Source organism: Glycine max, chromosome 16 (genome assembly GCF_000004515.6).
Source record: "Glycine max cultivar Williams 82 chromosome 16, Glycine_max_v4.0, whole genome shotgun sequence".
NCBI classification, from domain to species: domain Eukaryota; kingdom Viridiplantae; phylum Streptophyta; class Magnoliopsida; order Fabales; family Fabaceae; genus Glycine; species Glycine max.
Genome location: NC_038252.2, coordinates 37,196,876 through 37,214,471, shown reverse-complemented (window position 1 = coordinate 37,214,471; position 17,596 = coordinate 37,196,876). Strand labels below are relative to the sequence as shown.

Genomic DNA, 17,596 nt, shown 5'->3' with positions numbered 1-17,596 from the left:
AAAGTGGAAAAACACTAGGTAGATGCTTCTTTCATACCTTGTTTTTCTCCAAAACGCAAATAATGTCCTGATAAAACCACAACCTATTGCGTTTTTCAGGTAAAATTGATAGCTGTCTAACTATTTCTTGTCCCATACATTGAATCAAGTCATGCATTGCCACAATCTCATCATTGTATTCACTAGACATCAAAATGTTATCGAGTGATTTATTTGGCAGAACACTAATACCATATTCTGCATGAAAACCACAAGCATTTGACATATTTGTAACTTTTCTCAAACTGCATGCACCCTTTGAAGAAGCAAACTATGTCAAGAAAAATTTCAAAGCCATCATAGCTCACTGTAAGAATTTCCTGAATAGATATATTTGGAATTTTTTCATATGCATCTAATGCAGATGTCTATTCATCCAATGTTTTACCTAACAAGTTTGACCCTATTGTTTCCAAAGCCAAAGCCAGTGGAAGGCCACCAGCATAGGATATTGCACGCCTTATGATTTCAGTGCAACTCGGATCAACTTCTTTGTTTCTTACAGCATTCCTCCGAAACAATTTAAGAGCTTCAGTAGCATTCAGAACATCAACCTTATATTGTTTTTCAACACTGAATATCTAACAATTGCTCATCCCTAGTTGTTATAATGATGATGCTGTCAGGGCCAAACAAATCAAGTCCTCCAGCAGTTGCTTGTAGTTGTTCCTTTTTGTCAATGTCATACAGAATAAGGACTTTTTTCCAACAGAGTTTATTTATTTATTTTTTTGTAGTATTTGAATTCCTTCACACTAAGATGTAAAATTTCTAAAAGTAGTTGCTAATATTTTGGTTACTTTAGTTTCGAGTCTGGCTCCTCAAAAGTCAGCAATTTTAGTTATTGACTAGGAAATCAACGGTTAAATTAGAAAATTAACATTTAATAATTTATTTGAGATAGGGTTAAGGAATTGTGTCTATGGTTGTATTAAAGGATAATTGGTTTCATAAGAGAAATTTTGACTGCCACGGTGACTGTTTTTGTATGCAGGGATGGATAAGTTTTTAGTATTACTCCTACATTAGGGCAAACTTCCATTTTAAATTTTGAATCCCTGAAATTCTCACATTAATTATTAATATATATATATATATATATATAAATAAAATAAATCCTTATATTGTTATTTCAGTCCTTGATATTTAAACTATACCGAATCAAAGATTTTTGAAGATCATGTAATAACAATAGGGGGAAAAATTGGTCATAAAAGAAGTCTTTTTTTTTACAGAGGTCATAAAAGAAGTTGAAATAACAAAAAAAAGGAAAGGTTAAACATTGAATTATCACTAGGGTTTTAAAAGGGGAACATAATCGAATCACGAAGAATCTCCAAAACGGAATAAGAAATGGGAAATTAGAGGAAATAGGTTTGCAATTAAAGAACAAAAGTGGATTCCTTGGAAGCAAAACAGAATGGAGGAGGAACAGAGGGTTGCACAAGTGGAATTGGCGAAGCAGAGGTGCAAGTGCGTCATTGATGCCATTAACAGTTTACCTTGTTCCACCAACATCACTGTCTCGTGCAGGCGAACCCTCCTCAAGTTGGCACGTGCCGAGCTCGCTTTCCTCTCTCGCCCCTCTTCTTCTTCCGTGCCCCTCAGGTCACTCTTGTTCAAATTTGTGACATGTTTGTGTTTATAATCATGTTTTGATTGGTGGGTATTCCTGTTATGTGTCACTCTTTTGAGTTGTCATATATTGTTAACTATGACCTAGTTAATGTATTTGGATCCTCTGATGATGTTGAGTAACATGATATAATCGTAGTTATATTGGAGACAGAAAGACACAGTTTTTTATTTTTATTTTTATTGAGGATGGACTTATCATGATTAATTATAGGACCCGATAATTATTTTTAATAAAATTGCATTTTTCTCCTTTTAAGGTGAACTGTGAACATCTTATGTTACTTAACAACAATTTTAAACTTAAATTGCGGTCAATGTTTCTGCTCTTAAAAAATCTTAACATTGGACAGTGGACAAAAGTGGCGGATGTAGCCACACTTGTGATTGTGATGTGTATCAGAGACCCCAAAAACCTTGAACATTCCAGCTGCAATTAGGCCTTGATTTTAAAAATTTTGGCTCTTGCTAAGATCATCCGTTTAGAATGTCATGCATTGTTATTTTGAATAGTGGAGTCCTAGAAGCAATCTTTGTGGCTCATTCTGTAATGTCTAATGTAGCATTAAGAAATGCTTTTCCGGCACAATATTTTATTTTGTTGAACTTTTTATGGTCCCTGCAAAAAAAGAGATTTGAGTCATGTTATTCTATAGAACTCTCATGAAATTTATCTAATAATAGTGTGTTGGAAAGAGTGCATCCTAGCATTCTTCATGCAACACTTACCAGTAGTACCTATTACATTGTCTATGACTGGAAGAATTTATTCTGACTTGACTTTGATGTGGTAACTTTTATTTTGTTTATTGCATTTATTTTTAAGAATTTAATCTAAAAAGAGAAGAGCAAACATGCATATCTTATTGTGTTTGGGCTATGTTTTCATCTTTAATACGAGTACTATTAATTAGATGTAGCTATTGATGCTTTCTACATTACTTACAATTTACAAGCAATTAAGCATCTGTTATCTGTATGATGAACATACCAGTGTCAACATCGGGCACCTCGAAACAGTTGTACATATTCTCCAGCAACCCTTCGTAACTGGAGTTTCTCGAGTTTGCAAGCCAATCCCTCTCTCACCTTCAGTTAGCAGTGAGGAGAGGCGCCATTCTCCTCTTAATAACATCCATGTTGATGTGGTTTGTACCCTCAACAAGAAGCCTGTCTGGATTATAGTATCTGACAGAAATCCAGAGTACATTTCTTGGGATCGATGCCATAAAAGTAAGGGTTTAAAGCTACGTATTGAAGAAGTCCTTGCTGCTGCCCAGTCTAACTTAACATTAAGACCTTCCTCAGTTATTCTTTTCTTTGCCAATGGGCTTCCAACCCAGATTTACAATAAACTTCGAGATGAGTTTGGGGGATCTGAAATTTGGTTGGATTTCTCTGTTTTCAGTTCTGACATGTTGGAAGAAACTGAAGGTGACTGGATAAATGTTATTGCAAGATCTTACAGAAATGCATGTGTTCTTGAAATCAACCCCGCTGATGGCAAGGATGTTGAGGGTACAAAGTCTGGATGTAGTGTTCAAGGTTCAACTGTGGACTCTTCCCAACTAGAGCCTTCAGTAGGAAAAGCTGAAACTCAGCCGCAACTAGTGGACGAAAATGCTAGAAGTGGGGACTCCTTTCATCTTGAGCTTTCAGTAGATGAGGCCGAAACTCAAGCACAGCCTACTGAAGAGAATGTCAGAATAAACTTGGGGGTTATGTTCTGTTCCATTCTTATGGGAATGAAACTAAGTTCAATGGAGAGTAAAGCTTGTGAATCTTCTAATCCTGGGAATCTTTTAGGTGAGACTGATCTGGTAAATTTTGATACAACAGCTTTGATAGCTCTTGTATCAGGAATTAGTAATGGTGGAACAGAGAAACTTTTGGCCACTCCAGAGAGTGGAATGAGGCAGCGGTTTAAGGGAAACTACGATTTTGTGATTGGTCAAGTAAGTAAGTTCTCTTATTCGGACTTTTGCCCCTTGTTTTGTGTGTCTAACCTTTTGCATGCGAACACTCATTTGGTGGTAAAACATTTGATGAACAAGAACAACAATAATTTTATGTAGTTTTCATAAATTATTCTGATTGTTATCAGCATCAACCAAACTGATTGAAGCTTTCCTCTATTTTTGGTAGATAACGTCTGAAATTCAAAACCCAATCCATATGGAATTTGATAGAATCCTACGTGGGAAGAATGGCCTAATTTGTGAGAGTGTTCTTACGGAATTTAAGGAGTTAGTATCAATGTGTGGAGGGCCCAATGAGAAACTGAGAGCTGACTGGTTAATAAATTGTCTCAGGTGAGTTAAATCTATGTTTATCTGCCAAAAAAAATAGAAAGAACGAAAGAAAAATTGCAAAAGAAAATTATTTTGATATTGCTAGTTTGTTAACTATGCTAAATAATCAATTTTAGGAAATTAATTGGAGAATGTTTCACTAAACATATGCAGTTGCATTTCATGATTTCTTTTACCTAATCTTGTATTTATATAGTTCACACTTGAATCAAGTGTCTTTGTTGACGCTATTTTTTGTTGTGTTGCCAATGCCTAAAGTACTATTTGCAACATTTTGCACTGACAAGCTGGAGTACATCACAGGGTTGTTCCTGATACTCCCTCAGAACGCATGATGGGCCTCCCATCAACTAGGAAGCTGGCATTGAAAAACAAGGTTGTCTTTGGCACTGGTGACCATTGGCATGCCCCAACTTTAACGGCAAATATGGCATTTGTTAGAGCTGTTTCACAGACGGGAATGTCCCTTTCTACCATCGAACATAGACCAAGGGCCTTAACTGGTGATTAGTTACATACATTCATGAAAACAAGTTGAGGCATTCAAAATCAGGTACTAGAATGTAGTCATAAAAAATCTATTGCATAAAAAAATAAGCAAATCTGCTTGGTGGCTGTTGAGTGTCTGCTTTGTTGAATAAAGGTTAATGGTAGTAATTTGTAAAAGATGAATACTATTCCCGGTAGTCAATAGAGTAAGTGCATGTTTCTGATTATGTACAAGGGTCCTTGTATTAGATGATGTTTCTCTCTTTCTGATTAGTATTTATTAAAGTATTATACTCCAATGCTAGATGGAAATATTAAATTGTTAACTTGTTAATGGTTACATTACCATATATAGAAGTTTGTGTCATCAATGAGCTACTTCACTTGAGTGTCACTGTGTTCGGTTTGCATATTCTGAACTTTTTCATAATTCATAATCTGGCCACTATGATATTTATCGGAATGATGATCGATCTGATAATGTATGCTATGTGGAAGATTCAAATCATATGGGCTACAACTTTTTTTATTTGTTGCTTCAATCATTATATCTTTTTACCTTAGTTTTATCAGTGTCAGTGTCAATGTTACTTGCTAGATGGACTCTTCATATATAATCCAGGATGCAACCAAGTGTAATAGAATTCCTCCTCTCAAATCACTTATCCTCAGGCTGTCAATTAAATAATTGGGCTGAGTGTTCAACACATGGCGCTTGCAAATGCAGCCTTCTTGGGGGTGTTGAGTGTATTGCTAGCATAACATGTAGTAATGGAGGATGGTACTGCACCTGCACTACCCTTTTCTGATCTCGAGGAACCTGGAGCTACCATTGATAATCTTTGGCGGCAGTGGTGCTTCCACCTTTACAGCGTGGATCCGAAGTCTCTGATGATCTGCCATGAATACAGAGAGTGCTCTTACTATCTCATCTTTTGTGATGGTTACACCCTTTGTGTTTTTGTTCAAGTGACAATAATGTAATGTCCCTGCTCTAAGTACAGATTCTTTAATTGACTTGTCAAGTGTGGAAATAATTTTTTGGGAGGTAGACTGAGTGATCTCACAAAAGATACTTTGGTGAGGTTACCTTCCTCATTTATGAAAACATGATATTTATGAAAACATGATATTAATATTGATGAGAGCTCCTTTTTATTTTGTTGAGGCTCGGAAGACTGCGTTTCACTAGGGAAGCCTTAACTTTATGAATGGCATAGGTGCACTTGTTAAAGTTCATTCTTTTCTACTTTTATAGGGAGGTACCAAAATCGCTTATTTAGGTGTTTCAGCATTCTTTTAGAGAACTTACTTATCTTAAAAGAGATTAATTAAAAATGTACTTTTTTTTATTAAACAAACAAATTGAGCCCAACTCTCGTAAGCAGATCGACTGATCCATAAAGCAAACTCAGAAATTGGAATTCAAGACGAGTTACATTTAGAATACGTGCAAAAGTTCAAGATGTGTGAATATTTGTAAGTAATACAGAAGGGAAATGCTTGCTCATTGACACTAGTGTTCAAGGCGGGTAATGTAACGTAGCTGTGTTCTCAAGTTCAGCTAAAGCCTAAAGCTTAGGTCAAAAGCGGGTTTAATTTTAAGTGACTTCTAATAATTATTTGTTTTCTTCTTCTCTTTTATTTATGAGAATAAAGTTGATTTTCAAGTCAGTGTATGGGATTAAATTGAGACAAAGTAGATATCAATAACTCTTAAAAACACCAAAGAGTTCTGTAACTAATTAATAGAAAAAAGAAACAAGAGTAACGTAGTATTTATTATAAACTGAATTATTGTAGGATGGAAGGAAAATAAACGGTGGCAAAGAAAAATCACCAAAAATATTTTTGAAAAATAAATACGGCATCTTTTTAGTACAACACATAATGAGTACAGACTGTATTGTATAAAAATATTATCTTTGTAGTCTATAACAAGCATTTTGACAACATAATTAGGGATCTTCTACCCATTTTCCCATAGAATTCTAGTTCATAACCCTCCTTTAAAAAAGAAAAGTTCACAAGTAACAATAGTTTTGTACCATCCCAAGTTTGAGTTTAATTATGTAATTATATTAAATATTTGAAAAGTTTTGTTATCTAAATTGGTCTTGTTCACCTCGATCAAAATTGTCTCCGGTAGAGGATGCTTATGATCTTTATCAAATAAAGTAACAAAAATCTCATTCTTAAGTTTCGGAAAAAGGAATCAAAAGTCTAGCAATTGTTAGGGTATGAACCCTAAAGCTGGCTTCGAGGGCAGCAAACCTCCAGCAAGAAGAAGAAGACACAGAGGTAAGAAAAGGGAAATATCATTTTCTCATTCATGCCCCTTGCTTGTTATTTACATGGATATATATAGCATTCCTCTTAACAAATCTGTGCTATTCTGCTCAAGGAATATTACATCATAACAGAATTTGTTATGCACGAATCAAGCAAGATTTTCCTAATTACTGTATTGTCCATACTGCCCTCTGCTTCAAACAAAATCACGAAGGTATGATGGCCCTGCTATCCTTCTCTTGGACCTTTCTTTTTACACCTCTGGTTTGCTGATTGTTACCATTGCCTTCTCTGTTCCAGCTTCCTTGTTGCCTATTTCTGGTATCCTATCACAAGAAAAGAAAACTAAATCAAGATGGCAAAATAACTACAGCACAGTTTCCCTTCTTTGGTAGTTGAAACCACCTGACTCTCACCTTGCATTACCAGAATGAAGCAAAAAAACCCCTAGAAGACCTATTCAAACAAAAAAAGGAATATTCTCAACAGCTAAGAGGAAAATCAAATCATGGAAATCCCATTACAAATTCTCATGAAAATATCATTAGCATACAATCCTGTATTTGTATAAAAGGAATATATGATGTTGATTCACGGTTCTTTCATTCATTCAATCCATTATCATAACTTTTGGCTATGCAAAAATCTTTAGTTAAAGAGAGCAAGTTGCCTGCAATGGAAATCAATGCTCCTGGAGCAACTAGCAATAGATTGTATGGGAATTTTGAACCTTAAATCAAATGGCTTATAAAGGAAGCACAACTACTCTTGGAGGAGATTGCTAACTTTGCTTATCATTTATTGTTTCACCTCGACTATCTAATTCTTCAAAGTTATAATCATCATCAGAGAATCTCATTTTAACAGCATCTTCCTTATCAATGATCTTGTATTTATTAAATTTCAGTGAATCAGTTTCTGGTTTTTTCACTTATGTGCATATATGATATCAGCACTGGATTGGGTACCTTCTTTGGTTGTCTACCTATTTTTTGCTTGTTCTCATAGTATCCTTGCCTTCCCTATTATCTCTTGCCATTTTCCCCTCTGCATTTCATTCATAAATTGTGTGGTCTGTCATTGCCATTTTCTCCTCTGCATTTCTCATAGTATCCTTGCTTATTTCTTAGGCTTCTAACCCTTAATATTTGCATACTGTCATTGCCTCCCTTATTGGACTCACCTATATTTTTACCCTCCTAGGTTGGTAGTAAGTCCATTACAACATAGAATTACAAAATTAATCATAACACGGAAAAATAAATGTCACAAGATTCATTATCCACATCACTAGTTAATATCAAAACCCAAGCTTGCCAAATTTTGGAATTCTGAATCTCAGCATACTATAAGAGAAGTTACACAAAACAATTGCGTTCATTACTAATACCCGTAAGTAAACTTTATCTTTGTGTGCATACTTATAGATTTTGTGCCGAAGTAAAATTATATTCGACCGAAATAAAATTCACAATAAATTGTGTGAGATCTACTTCTTATTTAACCAGTTAGTTACAATTTTCAAACACTCGTCCGTATAGAATTTGTTCCTAAAATAGTAATTTAGTGTATGTTGGGATAAATAGTTTCCAGTTAGTTTCTAATTTGTTTTTAACAAACTGAAAAATTTGCTTGACTTTATAAACAGTATTTGACAAACATGTATTTTTAATAGTTTGAAAAAAAAATAATTTGAAACGCTACCTCATGACAATTTTTCAAAATGACAATTTTTATGTTTTCATATGTATTTCCTTCTTACCCTTAAAATATTTAATAAATCTTCTCATTACCTTTTTTTTATAAGATGTTTTTTTCTAAACATTATTTATATTTGTTTCCATCATTTTTGACAGATTTGTTGAGTCGTACAATATTATTATTATATTATTTTAACATTGCACTTTAAATATTTTAATTATTACATTAATTGACATAACAATAGTATAATATCTATTTATGAGTATTAATTTATTTTACTTTAAACATAATTGAGAATATTTTAATATATAATATGACATTAACAGTAGAATGCCTAATATGAAAAAAATATAATAATGGAAACTAAAAAATAAAATTAAAATAATTGATCTGTAATTGAAAAGTGGAATGATTTTAAAATTAATGAAAAAACTAAAATTATAAATATCCTAAAATGCATTATCATCCTGTCATATATATATAAATCAATAAAATTTAATTAAATCGGTAAATTAATAAACTCTTTAAAATAATAAATTTGTCTAGTTTCGACTTGGGCCAATGTAAAAAATTGAAAAACTCGATAAAATAATAAGATAATAATTTTTCGTGAGATCCCTTTATAATTTTCGATCCCAAAAAAATCATAAATTAATAATTCATAGAAACTGAAAAAGTCATTATTGATTTTGAATGTACATATGGTTTACATTTATGTAATTTATATATGTCAAACTTGCTTAAGAATATATTGAACACATTTGTTCCTCTTGTCTATATTTACTGTACTTCAAACGTCATTATTGATTTCCAATGCATATAAACACAGTAAATACTAGTTTACGTTGAGTTTCAAGGTTCGGTGTAATGTAATCCTAATAGGCATAGACTAATTTGTCTTTTTGTTTGGTATGTACAATATAATTACTTAACAACTCTTTAAATTAATAATTACTAATTTATTGATAAATTAATAACTCTCTAAATTTCTCCGGCTCTCACATTATTAATTTATAGAGTTTTAACTATATTGTTATATTATAATTTGTAAACTTCAACGTAATGCAACTTTTTAACGTAAATTTGGATAAAAGTAATTTAAATGTAACTTTTTTTTTATGTTTAGATGTTTTATTGTAAAAGTAGGTTGATCATATAATTAATATATTAGACATCAAGTATGAATAGAAATTAAAATATTATATTATAATTTATTTTATTATTTTTTTAATTAAAACATATATATTCTAGGAAAATGATTCGTGGATAAGTTATTCATTTAATAATTAAATCTTCGTAAATTCGCCATTGGGAGAGGGGAAAGTCTAAAAACTTGTGTTTTATCTCTTTTTTTTAATACCAAAAACGAATATACTTAAATTGATAATATAGTATTACTTCTTGTTAAAAATTGTTTGAACCCTCATTTGTAATAAACACCAAGGTATTCCATTTGATACAACTTCAATCACCATTTAGAGACTCAAAGGAAAAAACAATCAGTTTTACAATGTAAAATAGGATGAAAATGTTATAAACTTATAATACAACCTGAGATAAGAAAAAATAAATTACAGACTTTATTTGCTATGTAGCGTCGACCAAAAAGTTGGACACAATATACACATACAACTGCTTAGCTTTAAACTTGTAGTGTCAATTAAATAGATGGTAGACGTAAAGTTGATGCTGAAACTTATTTAAAGTTAGCTCTTCCATTGCAGCATTCAGCTATTAAGCTATTTTATAAGCCCTTCCAAACAATTTTATTACTTGTATTATAAGATAAGCTCATTTTTAAACTTTAAGGGTTAGACCGTTCTTTTTTTACTGCAAGGGTTAGGCAGTTTTAAATATATATAAATATTAGTTTAGCTCACTTCCCGCACTTTAACTCTATCACATTTTAGTTATATAATTAATATTTTTTTATTCCATTTAATCCCAAATTGTATCAGGTAAGGTCTCCATTTAAAAGACCATATATACATATATATATATATATATATATATATATATATATATATATATATATATATATATATATATATATATATATATATATATATATATATATATATTTATAAAAGGTTTTGTTTAATTAATTAATAGAAGATTGAAATATATATTGCCTGTTAAAATACCAAAAAAATTAAATTAGTTAGTAAGTATTAAAATACATATTTTTTTATTATTAAGATTTGAAAATATTTAAAAGACCGTATATTTACAAAAGGTTTTATATTTAATTTGTCTATAATTAAGATTGACATATATATTGTCTGTTAAAATACAAGAAATTAGATTAGTTAGTATTCAAATATTTTTTTTATTAAAATTTGCAAACGTACGTTTAATTCACATATGCTAATGTTTATAAAATAAAATAAAAAAAAATGAAATATAATGTAAAATAAATATACAGCAAGTAAATTACATAAATATAATTCAATTGTTTATATAGTAGAACCTGCAAGGACAAATCTAAAACTAAACAAAAAAGTAAGAAATAAATATTCTATTGAGGTACTTATTTATTTAACATTTATATGTATTCACTAACAAAAGGTTGGCAAAAGGAGGGACAAGCCGAAAAAATTGACGCAGCCTGTTGTTTCATGGATAAACCGAATTTGACAAAGGAATAAGCAGCAGGATCGTCCGGTGTGTGCATCAAGTATGAGTCCGGTGCGTACATGAAGTATGAGTGATTTGTAGCAGACGTTAGAGCTTTCAACTCATCACAGAATGGGAAACAATGCTGCATCGATGTAGATGTAGATGTAGATGTAGATGTAGGGCATCCATCTGACACAAACCCAATAGCTTTCTCAGAGCCCGATACCACTACAATTTTACCAAATTCATGCTGCCTTGCAATCTTAGGACTTATTCGAATATAGTCAAATACATTATGTTTATCGCTATGCTGCCTTAGAATATCACGAAATAAACCCCAAATATCATACTTCCTTGCAATCTTCATACCATGATAAATACCCCATATTTCAGCCTCATCATTTGACCAACATTCCCCAAGCTTCACCGAAAACCCAAGCACGAATCTATCATGGTAGTCTCTGAATATACCTCCGCATGCAGCAGTACCTGAAGAGGGATCATAGGCACCACTCACATTTAGACTCAACAACCAATGCCCATGTGAAAGGGGCAAAGGCCTCCTCCACTTCAAGAGATTCCTCGTCATCAAATTGTGAGAAGCACGGGCTCTCATATAATCTTTATAGCGCTTAAAGACAATATCTGTAGCCCTAAGATGTACATATGCCCAAGTCTGACCATTTTGATAGAACACAAGGTCGTTGCGGGATTCCCACAACAGATCCACTGCAATCCCAAAAAAAGCTGGCCAAAAAAAAGCTGCCTCTGAAAAAGATAAATTTGTTTCCAGCCACACTGTCACATCATCACCATTAAAAAACTTTGGTGCTAATTTCTTAGGTAACACACTTCTCCAAAATGCAGCCACCTCTGGACAATCTCGAAGAGCATGCAGACATGTCTCCTCCAACACGCCGCATCGCCTACAAGAGACCATAGAAATATGGCTATATCTCCTCTCGGCATTAGTAAATAAAGCTCCATCTGCAGCATTCCCCAGAAGATTTATAATTCTTTCAGGGCCAACCCACCTCGATAACCTGCAAAACAACCTCGATAACATGCTATTTTTAACTTATTCCAATTTAACAGTATAATTTTCATATATAAGATAATAATGAAACTTGCTTGTCCACATATACCTAGGCTTTTTATTGAGTGGTTGTGATTCAGAACTGAGATCATGCTCTAATTTTCTCTTGCCATAGGGATCATCATATCGAATATCATCCTGTCTGAATACATGGATTCCGGTTGCTTTAACCAGTGAGGTCTCTATCTGACCCGCGTATGTAATTTCCACATGGTTCCATTCCTTTTCTAATACCACTTCAGATAGATCAACAAGCTCATCTAAAACTGATTTTAGGTCAAATAGATATGTATAATCCCATTTCTTTTTTCCTAGTTGGACGTGATGATCACGATCAATAAGAAGTTCGCCATTGAGTAACACCACGGGCATGGGAATATCATTATCACCTATGCGTTCCACACGTGCTACAAGAAGACAAAGAACATTGTCAGGGAATTCATTACGAAACCAGAAAGAACTTGAAGTTCCCCTACTTTGGTGATTGAACCACTCTGGAATAGTTGCTCCTGGAAAGCCAAACTTAGTTTGTCCAGCCTCATGCAATTCCTGTTAGTCATAATTCATAAAGAAGTCATAAGTTTATCAACATCAAGTATGCAATACATTATCAAATCATATACGTTAAAAACAAGACAATACCTGATTTAAAAACATGCTTGTACTCGAGGAAGACAAGGATATACAATCGATTGCCGAGAAATCTATTAAGTTTGGTGGAACCCCTCTAATTTCCTGAAGATGATAGCAACCATTCACATCAAGTGTTGTTAAAAATTGCAATTCTCTGATGCATTCAGGAAGGAATGTGAAATTATTCTCCCTTAGGCTTAAAGTTTTCACATGATGAAGCTGCATGAAACCTGTTGGAAAAAAATCATCATACAGGTTGCAATAATCGACAATGATGTAATCAACATTTGAACATGCTATTGAGCCCACGTTTTCTTCACCCTCTTCTGATTTTACCCATTGCAACCCCTTGCAACTTATAGCCTTCAATGAAGACAGTTTAGGCATCATGGCAATAATGTTACTTGGTAACAAAAAATTTTCACAATCATCCAGGTCTAAACTTTGGAGTCCAACAAGATTTTGAAATGAAACTGGCAATCCTTTTACACCAAGAAGGCCAGACAATTCAAGCTTCAATAAGTTTTTCATCTCTCCTAATATTTCTGGAAAATTCTCAAGACTGGAACAACATGAAAGTTCAAGTCTTTCAAGAGAGGTCAAGTTGAGAGGTGGAAATGTGGTAAGCTTCCTGCACCTTGTAGCACCCAATATTTTAAGTTTATTTAGAAAACCAATTGAGTCGTGGACTGTAATTAAATTCCCACACCGATGAAATGAAAGTTCTTCCAAATTTAGGAGAACAGATACGTCAGGTATCTCTGTTAAAAATTCACACTGTTCAAAATTCAAAACCTTTAGATTCCTGAACTTCTGCAAAAGAAAAAAATAAAGGAAAAAAGAAATTAAATAAGAACTAAATGAATAAGTTTGAAGTAAATTTATTAATTAACAACATGAACAAAATATACTCCTTAAACTTGCCTTCATTGAGCCTTGGAACCCAAATGACGTAATGCAACTTTGAGGTAACTTGCATATGGCAAGTTCCTTCGGATGAAAATTAGATGGTAAACAACTAGAAGGATACCCGTGCCATTCCAGTACTCTTAAACTTTCTGGAATATAATTGGGACCTTTGGAAAATTTACCATTTCTAATAATAAGTATTTTAAGGTTTTTCATCTTTCTGAAGGCGTTTCCATTCCATTCTATTGTTGTTTCTTTCTCGGATAAGGATAAATCCAGAGATATGATTTCAATTTCACTCGTTCCCTGTTAATGCAAAAAAATGTACGAATCAACCACAATACAAGTTATATGTAAGACATCAATTCACCTGCTGTTTAAAGAAATTTACAAATTGTCATGAAAAAACTTGACTATGATGTAAAGATAAGATAAAAAAAACGATCAAGATAAGAGACCATACTCTCACTTACCGAGTTCTCTTCTAAAACTTGAATTATATCCTTTGTTAACCATAATCTCCTTCGCTTCCTGGGCTCTTTTGAGGATTCTTGTTGGTCTATTCGCCTGCCCATGTCCTGAATCAAGTCATGCATGTTAACTGCATCATCCCACCATCTAACCTCTATTAGAGATTTTTCAACCAACACCCCAATATGATTTTTCATGCAGTCATCATAAACATGTTCAAGCTCTGTCAATTTCCATCCTTTGAAACAACAAGCAATGTCAAGAAAAACTTTCTTCTCTTCTTCCTCCAAAGCATCAAAGCTTACTTTAAGTATATCTAGAATTTCCTTCTTGGCAATTCTTTTATATTGTTTGATGGCAGATTCCCATTCTTGTATACTTTTTCCAACCAAGTGGGAACCTATTACTTCCAACGCCAATGGAAGACCAGAAGCATAAGTTACTACGCGATGCAAGACCTCCACGTAAGTTGGATCAGCTTTTTCTTTTTTAAAAGCTTGCCATGTAAGCAACTGAAGAGCATGGTTCTCATCCAATTCCTTCATTTCATATGTTTTATTAACTTCATGAGATGCTAGCAATTGTTTGTCCCGAGTTGTGATGATGATTTTGCTGCCGCGACCAAACCAATCAGGTCTTCCAGCAATTGCTTGCAATTGGTCGTGTGTGTCAACATCATCTATAATCAAGAGAACCTTCTTTCCCTTGAGCCTAGACTGTATGATTGAAATTCCTTGTTGCTTACTTGTTAAGCTGATGCTCTTCTCTCCGAGTATTTCTAAAAGCAGCTTTCCTTGGAGGTGTTCTAACCCGTGTTTGTTTGAGTTTTCCCTCACATTTGCAAGAAAACACAAACCATCAAACTTCTCAGCAATTATCAATTCATTATAGACAGCTCGAGCAAGTGTTGATTTTCCTACCCCGCCCATTCCATGAATCCCTATCATGTGGACACCATGATCAGATCCAGCATGCAAAAGTCTCCTTACATGTAACACTCGTGACTTTAGTCCAACTGGGTAATCCGCAACATGTAAAGGACAAAGATTAATCACCCTAGAGACCTCCTCAACAATCTTCTCAATAAACTTGTATTCATATCCTTCTCTGTTTCAAACAAAACAAGTTTTAACAAGCTAAACTAAAAGCCTTGCATTTATCCATGTCCTGGTATGCGTATATTGTCAAGGTCAACAAGCATTTATTTTCCCTTTAGATTTAATGTCAAATAATCAGACAAGTAAAAGATAATCCAACAAAAACTGTAAAGTAAGAAGATTAGTATGGTGTCATACCCTTCTTTGAAATGATAGCCAGACAAGTCAGCTACTCGCTGCAGAGCCATCTTCCAGTTCTGCAACTTCTCCGGGTCATGCTGGAACCTCCTCTCAAGCTTTGCCAATGCTTCTCCATAACTACCTTTCTGGTGTCTCACATCAGAAGGATCCACCTTATAAAAGACCGGTATAACCAACAACCGTTTCCTCTGGTCACAGTGAAGGATGGTTGCAAGTTCATCTAAACAAAACGAGGAAGAAGCATAGTGTTCAGAGAGCACAGTGATGGCAACTCTGGAATCTTCAATTGCCTTCATAAGTGCTGGTGTTATTTGCTCCCCTCTTTGAAGCTTCTCATCATCAATGAAAGTGTGGATTCCCTTGCTCTGAAGAGTGTTGTAGAGATGGCCAGTAAAAGCACTACGTGTGTCTTCACCCCTGAAGCTGAGGAACACATCGTAATTGGAGGAAGAGGAAGAGGAACGTGATCCCCAAGCCATGATATGAAATCTTAGTATGAATTTGGATGGCTGCTTGTTGGGTCTCCAAAATCAAACTTGAGTAGGTATGAAACTGATAAGTGTTAATTACACTCAGAACCAAACATATATATTATTAGATTTTCATGGACATATCAACTTTATGGAAAATCTCTCTCTGTTTCGTCTCTCTTTCTTAGAAGTTAAAACCTTTGGCTGTGCATAACCCGTGGCATACGTTCTACACCGCACTATTTAAACTCTTACAAAAAATACTTTTTATTTGTAATAATCATTACAAATTAATAAAGTATACAGTCAATTTTTATAATTGTCACCATATTAAGAATAATTGACTATTGATAATGGTACATCCCCAAAAAAGTTAATTGTTAGCGATAAATAAAATACTGGTGAATGTTAACTAAAAAGTAAGCTGATAAGTTTTATTCAAGAACTTCAAAAAATTTGTTAGATTTTTTTATCCTAAAGAGTATGTGAATCCGTAATTATTTTTTTGAATCATTTAATCGATCTTATATTTGCTGGGTAATTATGGTTCATTTTTTCCAACGAAACTTCCTAGAAGAAAACTGGAAACTTAGTATGATTGTGGATGGCTTTTGAATTGGATCCATGAAACTTTGACTCGTTCAAATATGAAGGTGCAGGAGTAAAGTGAACACGGGTGTATCCTTTATTGCACCAACTAACTATTTATTGGACCAACCAACTATATGAACAAAAGGATCCATAATTAATTTATAGATGCATTAGTTATTTTTATATATATCTTTATTTAATTATTTATTCTCTAATCTGAAAAACATTTTAAAAAGTAGAAATTAATTAATAGTTAGTTGCATGGGGACAGCCAATTTTTCTGGTATTCTTTTAGGTGGTTATAGCATTTCTCGAAATTAATAGACATACCATACATTAAGCGGATGAATTTTTTGGAAATTAATTTTTTATCTTATATGTTTGACTTATAACAAAAAACATTAGTAATAGACCTACACACACCCACAAGTCATTAGCTTTTTGGGTGTGTTGGGACAATGAAATAAGGTCATGTGTTGTTATGTTAATTGTATTGGCAATTGCTTGTCTTTTTTTGTTTGATGCACCACAGAAAAAATAAAATATCTCCGTCTTACCCTTTTTCCCTCTCCGTCTTACCCTTCGCTCACCCTCTTGTGTTCATCTGCCTCTTCATTGCATCTCAACTTCTTGTGGGGACAGCATGTCTGAGCTTGACTGAGTTCACCGTAGTGAGAAGCTTGGTAGATGTCTGATAAGTGATGACAAGAGAGAAGACACTGGAGGAAGAAGCATGATTAACTAAAATTATAAACACATTTTTACTAACTAAAATTTATCAAAAAAATTATAAAAGTAGTAGGACTTACTTTTTATTTATTGAGTTCTATTTTTATTTTTTTAAAATGTATAAATATTTTATATTATTTGCAAGGTCTTAATTTGGATTATCTTCTAATTTAAGCTTATATGTATCCATCATACAACAAATTATAAGGCATTTATAATTCATCAAAGACAATTTAAATACTTTCAGCCTTTTGTTGCAACTTTTCTTTACGAGCGGTAGGTATTGACTCTAATGATTTTTTTTTTCTGTCA

General features: G+C 33.3%; 2 protein-coding genes across 5 annotated transcripts; one reads left to right on the top strand and one right to left on the bottom strand.

Annotated features, from left to right (window-relative positions):
• Positions 1-1,235: 1,235 nt before the first annotated feature.
• Positions 1,236-5,600, top strand: LOC100814429 (uncharacterized). 4 transcript variants are annotated; one of them, XM_006599613.4, is made up of 5 exons: positions 1,236-1,647; positions 2,669-3,629; positions 3,820-3,986; positions 4,290-4,539; positions 5,148-5,600. In XM_006599613.4, exons 1-4 carry the CDS (start codon positions 1,460-1,462, stop codon positions 4,495-4,497), a joined length of 1,524 nt encoding a protein of 507 aa, XP_006599676.1. In that variant the 5' UTR covers positions 1,236-1,459; the 3' UTR covers positions 4,498-4,539; positions 5,148-5,600. The 4 variants fall into 4 exon arrangements, with proteins under 4 accessions (XP_006599676.1, XP_006599677.1, XP_003549166.1 ...); XM_006599614.3 differs by having other exon boundaries at positions 5,074-5,600; XM_003549118.4 differs by having other exon boundaries at positions 5,049-5,600.
• Positions 5,601-7,020: 1,420 nt separating this feature from the next.
• Positions 7,021-15,973, bottom strand: LOC100499654 (candidate disease-resistance protein). The gene is made up of 4 exons (NM_001250892.1): positions 15,492-15,973; positions 14,199-15,303; positions 11,940-12,013; positions 7,021-7,093 (listed from the first exon to the last, which is right to left on the bottom strand). The coding sequence occupies exons 1-4, from the start codon at positions 15,971-15,973 to the stop codon at positions 7,021-7,023; spliced, it is 1,734 nt and encodes a 577-aa protein (NP_001237821.1).
• Positions 15,974-17,596: the final 1,623 nt, after the last annotated feature.

What these genes read in the sequence shown, in the direction of transcription:
- LOC100814429 (XM_006599613.4), top strand. Translation starts at nt 1,460, where the DNA reads ATGGAGGAGGAACAGAGGGTTGCACAAGTGGAATTGGCGAAGCAGAGG. An exon ending in TCTTCTTCCGTGCCCCTCAG is followed by an intron (nt 1,648 to 2,668) that starts GTCACTCTTGTT and finishes TGAACATACCAG; the next exon opens with TGTCAACATCGGGCACCTCG. An exon ending in TGGTTAATAAATTGTCTCAG is followed by an intron (nt 3,987 to 4,289) that starts GTGAGTTAAATC and finishes AGTACATCACAG; the next exon opens with GGTTGTTCCTGATACTCCCT.
- LOC100499654 (NM_001250892.1), bottom strand. Translation starts at nt 15,973, where the DNA reads ATGGCTTGGGGATCACGTTCCTCTTCCTCTTCCTCCAATTACGATGTG. An exon ending in GGCTATCATTTCAAAGAAGG is followed by an intron (nt 15,304 to 15,491) that starts GTATGACACCAT and finishes TGTTTGAAACAG; the next exon opens with AGAAGGATATGAATACAAGT. An exon ending in AAGTTTTAGAAGAGAACTCG is followed by an intron (nt 12,014 to 14,198) that starts GTAAGTGAGAGT and finishes GGTCTCTTGTAG; the next exon opens with GCGATGCGGCGTGTTGGAGG.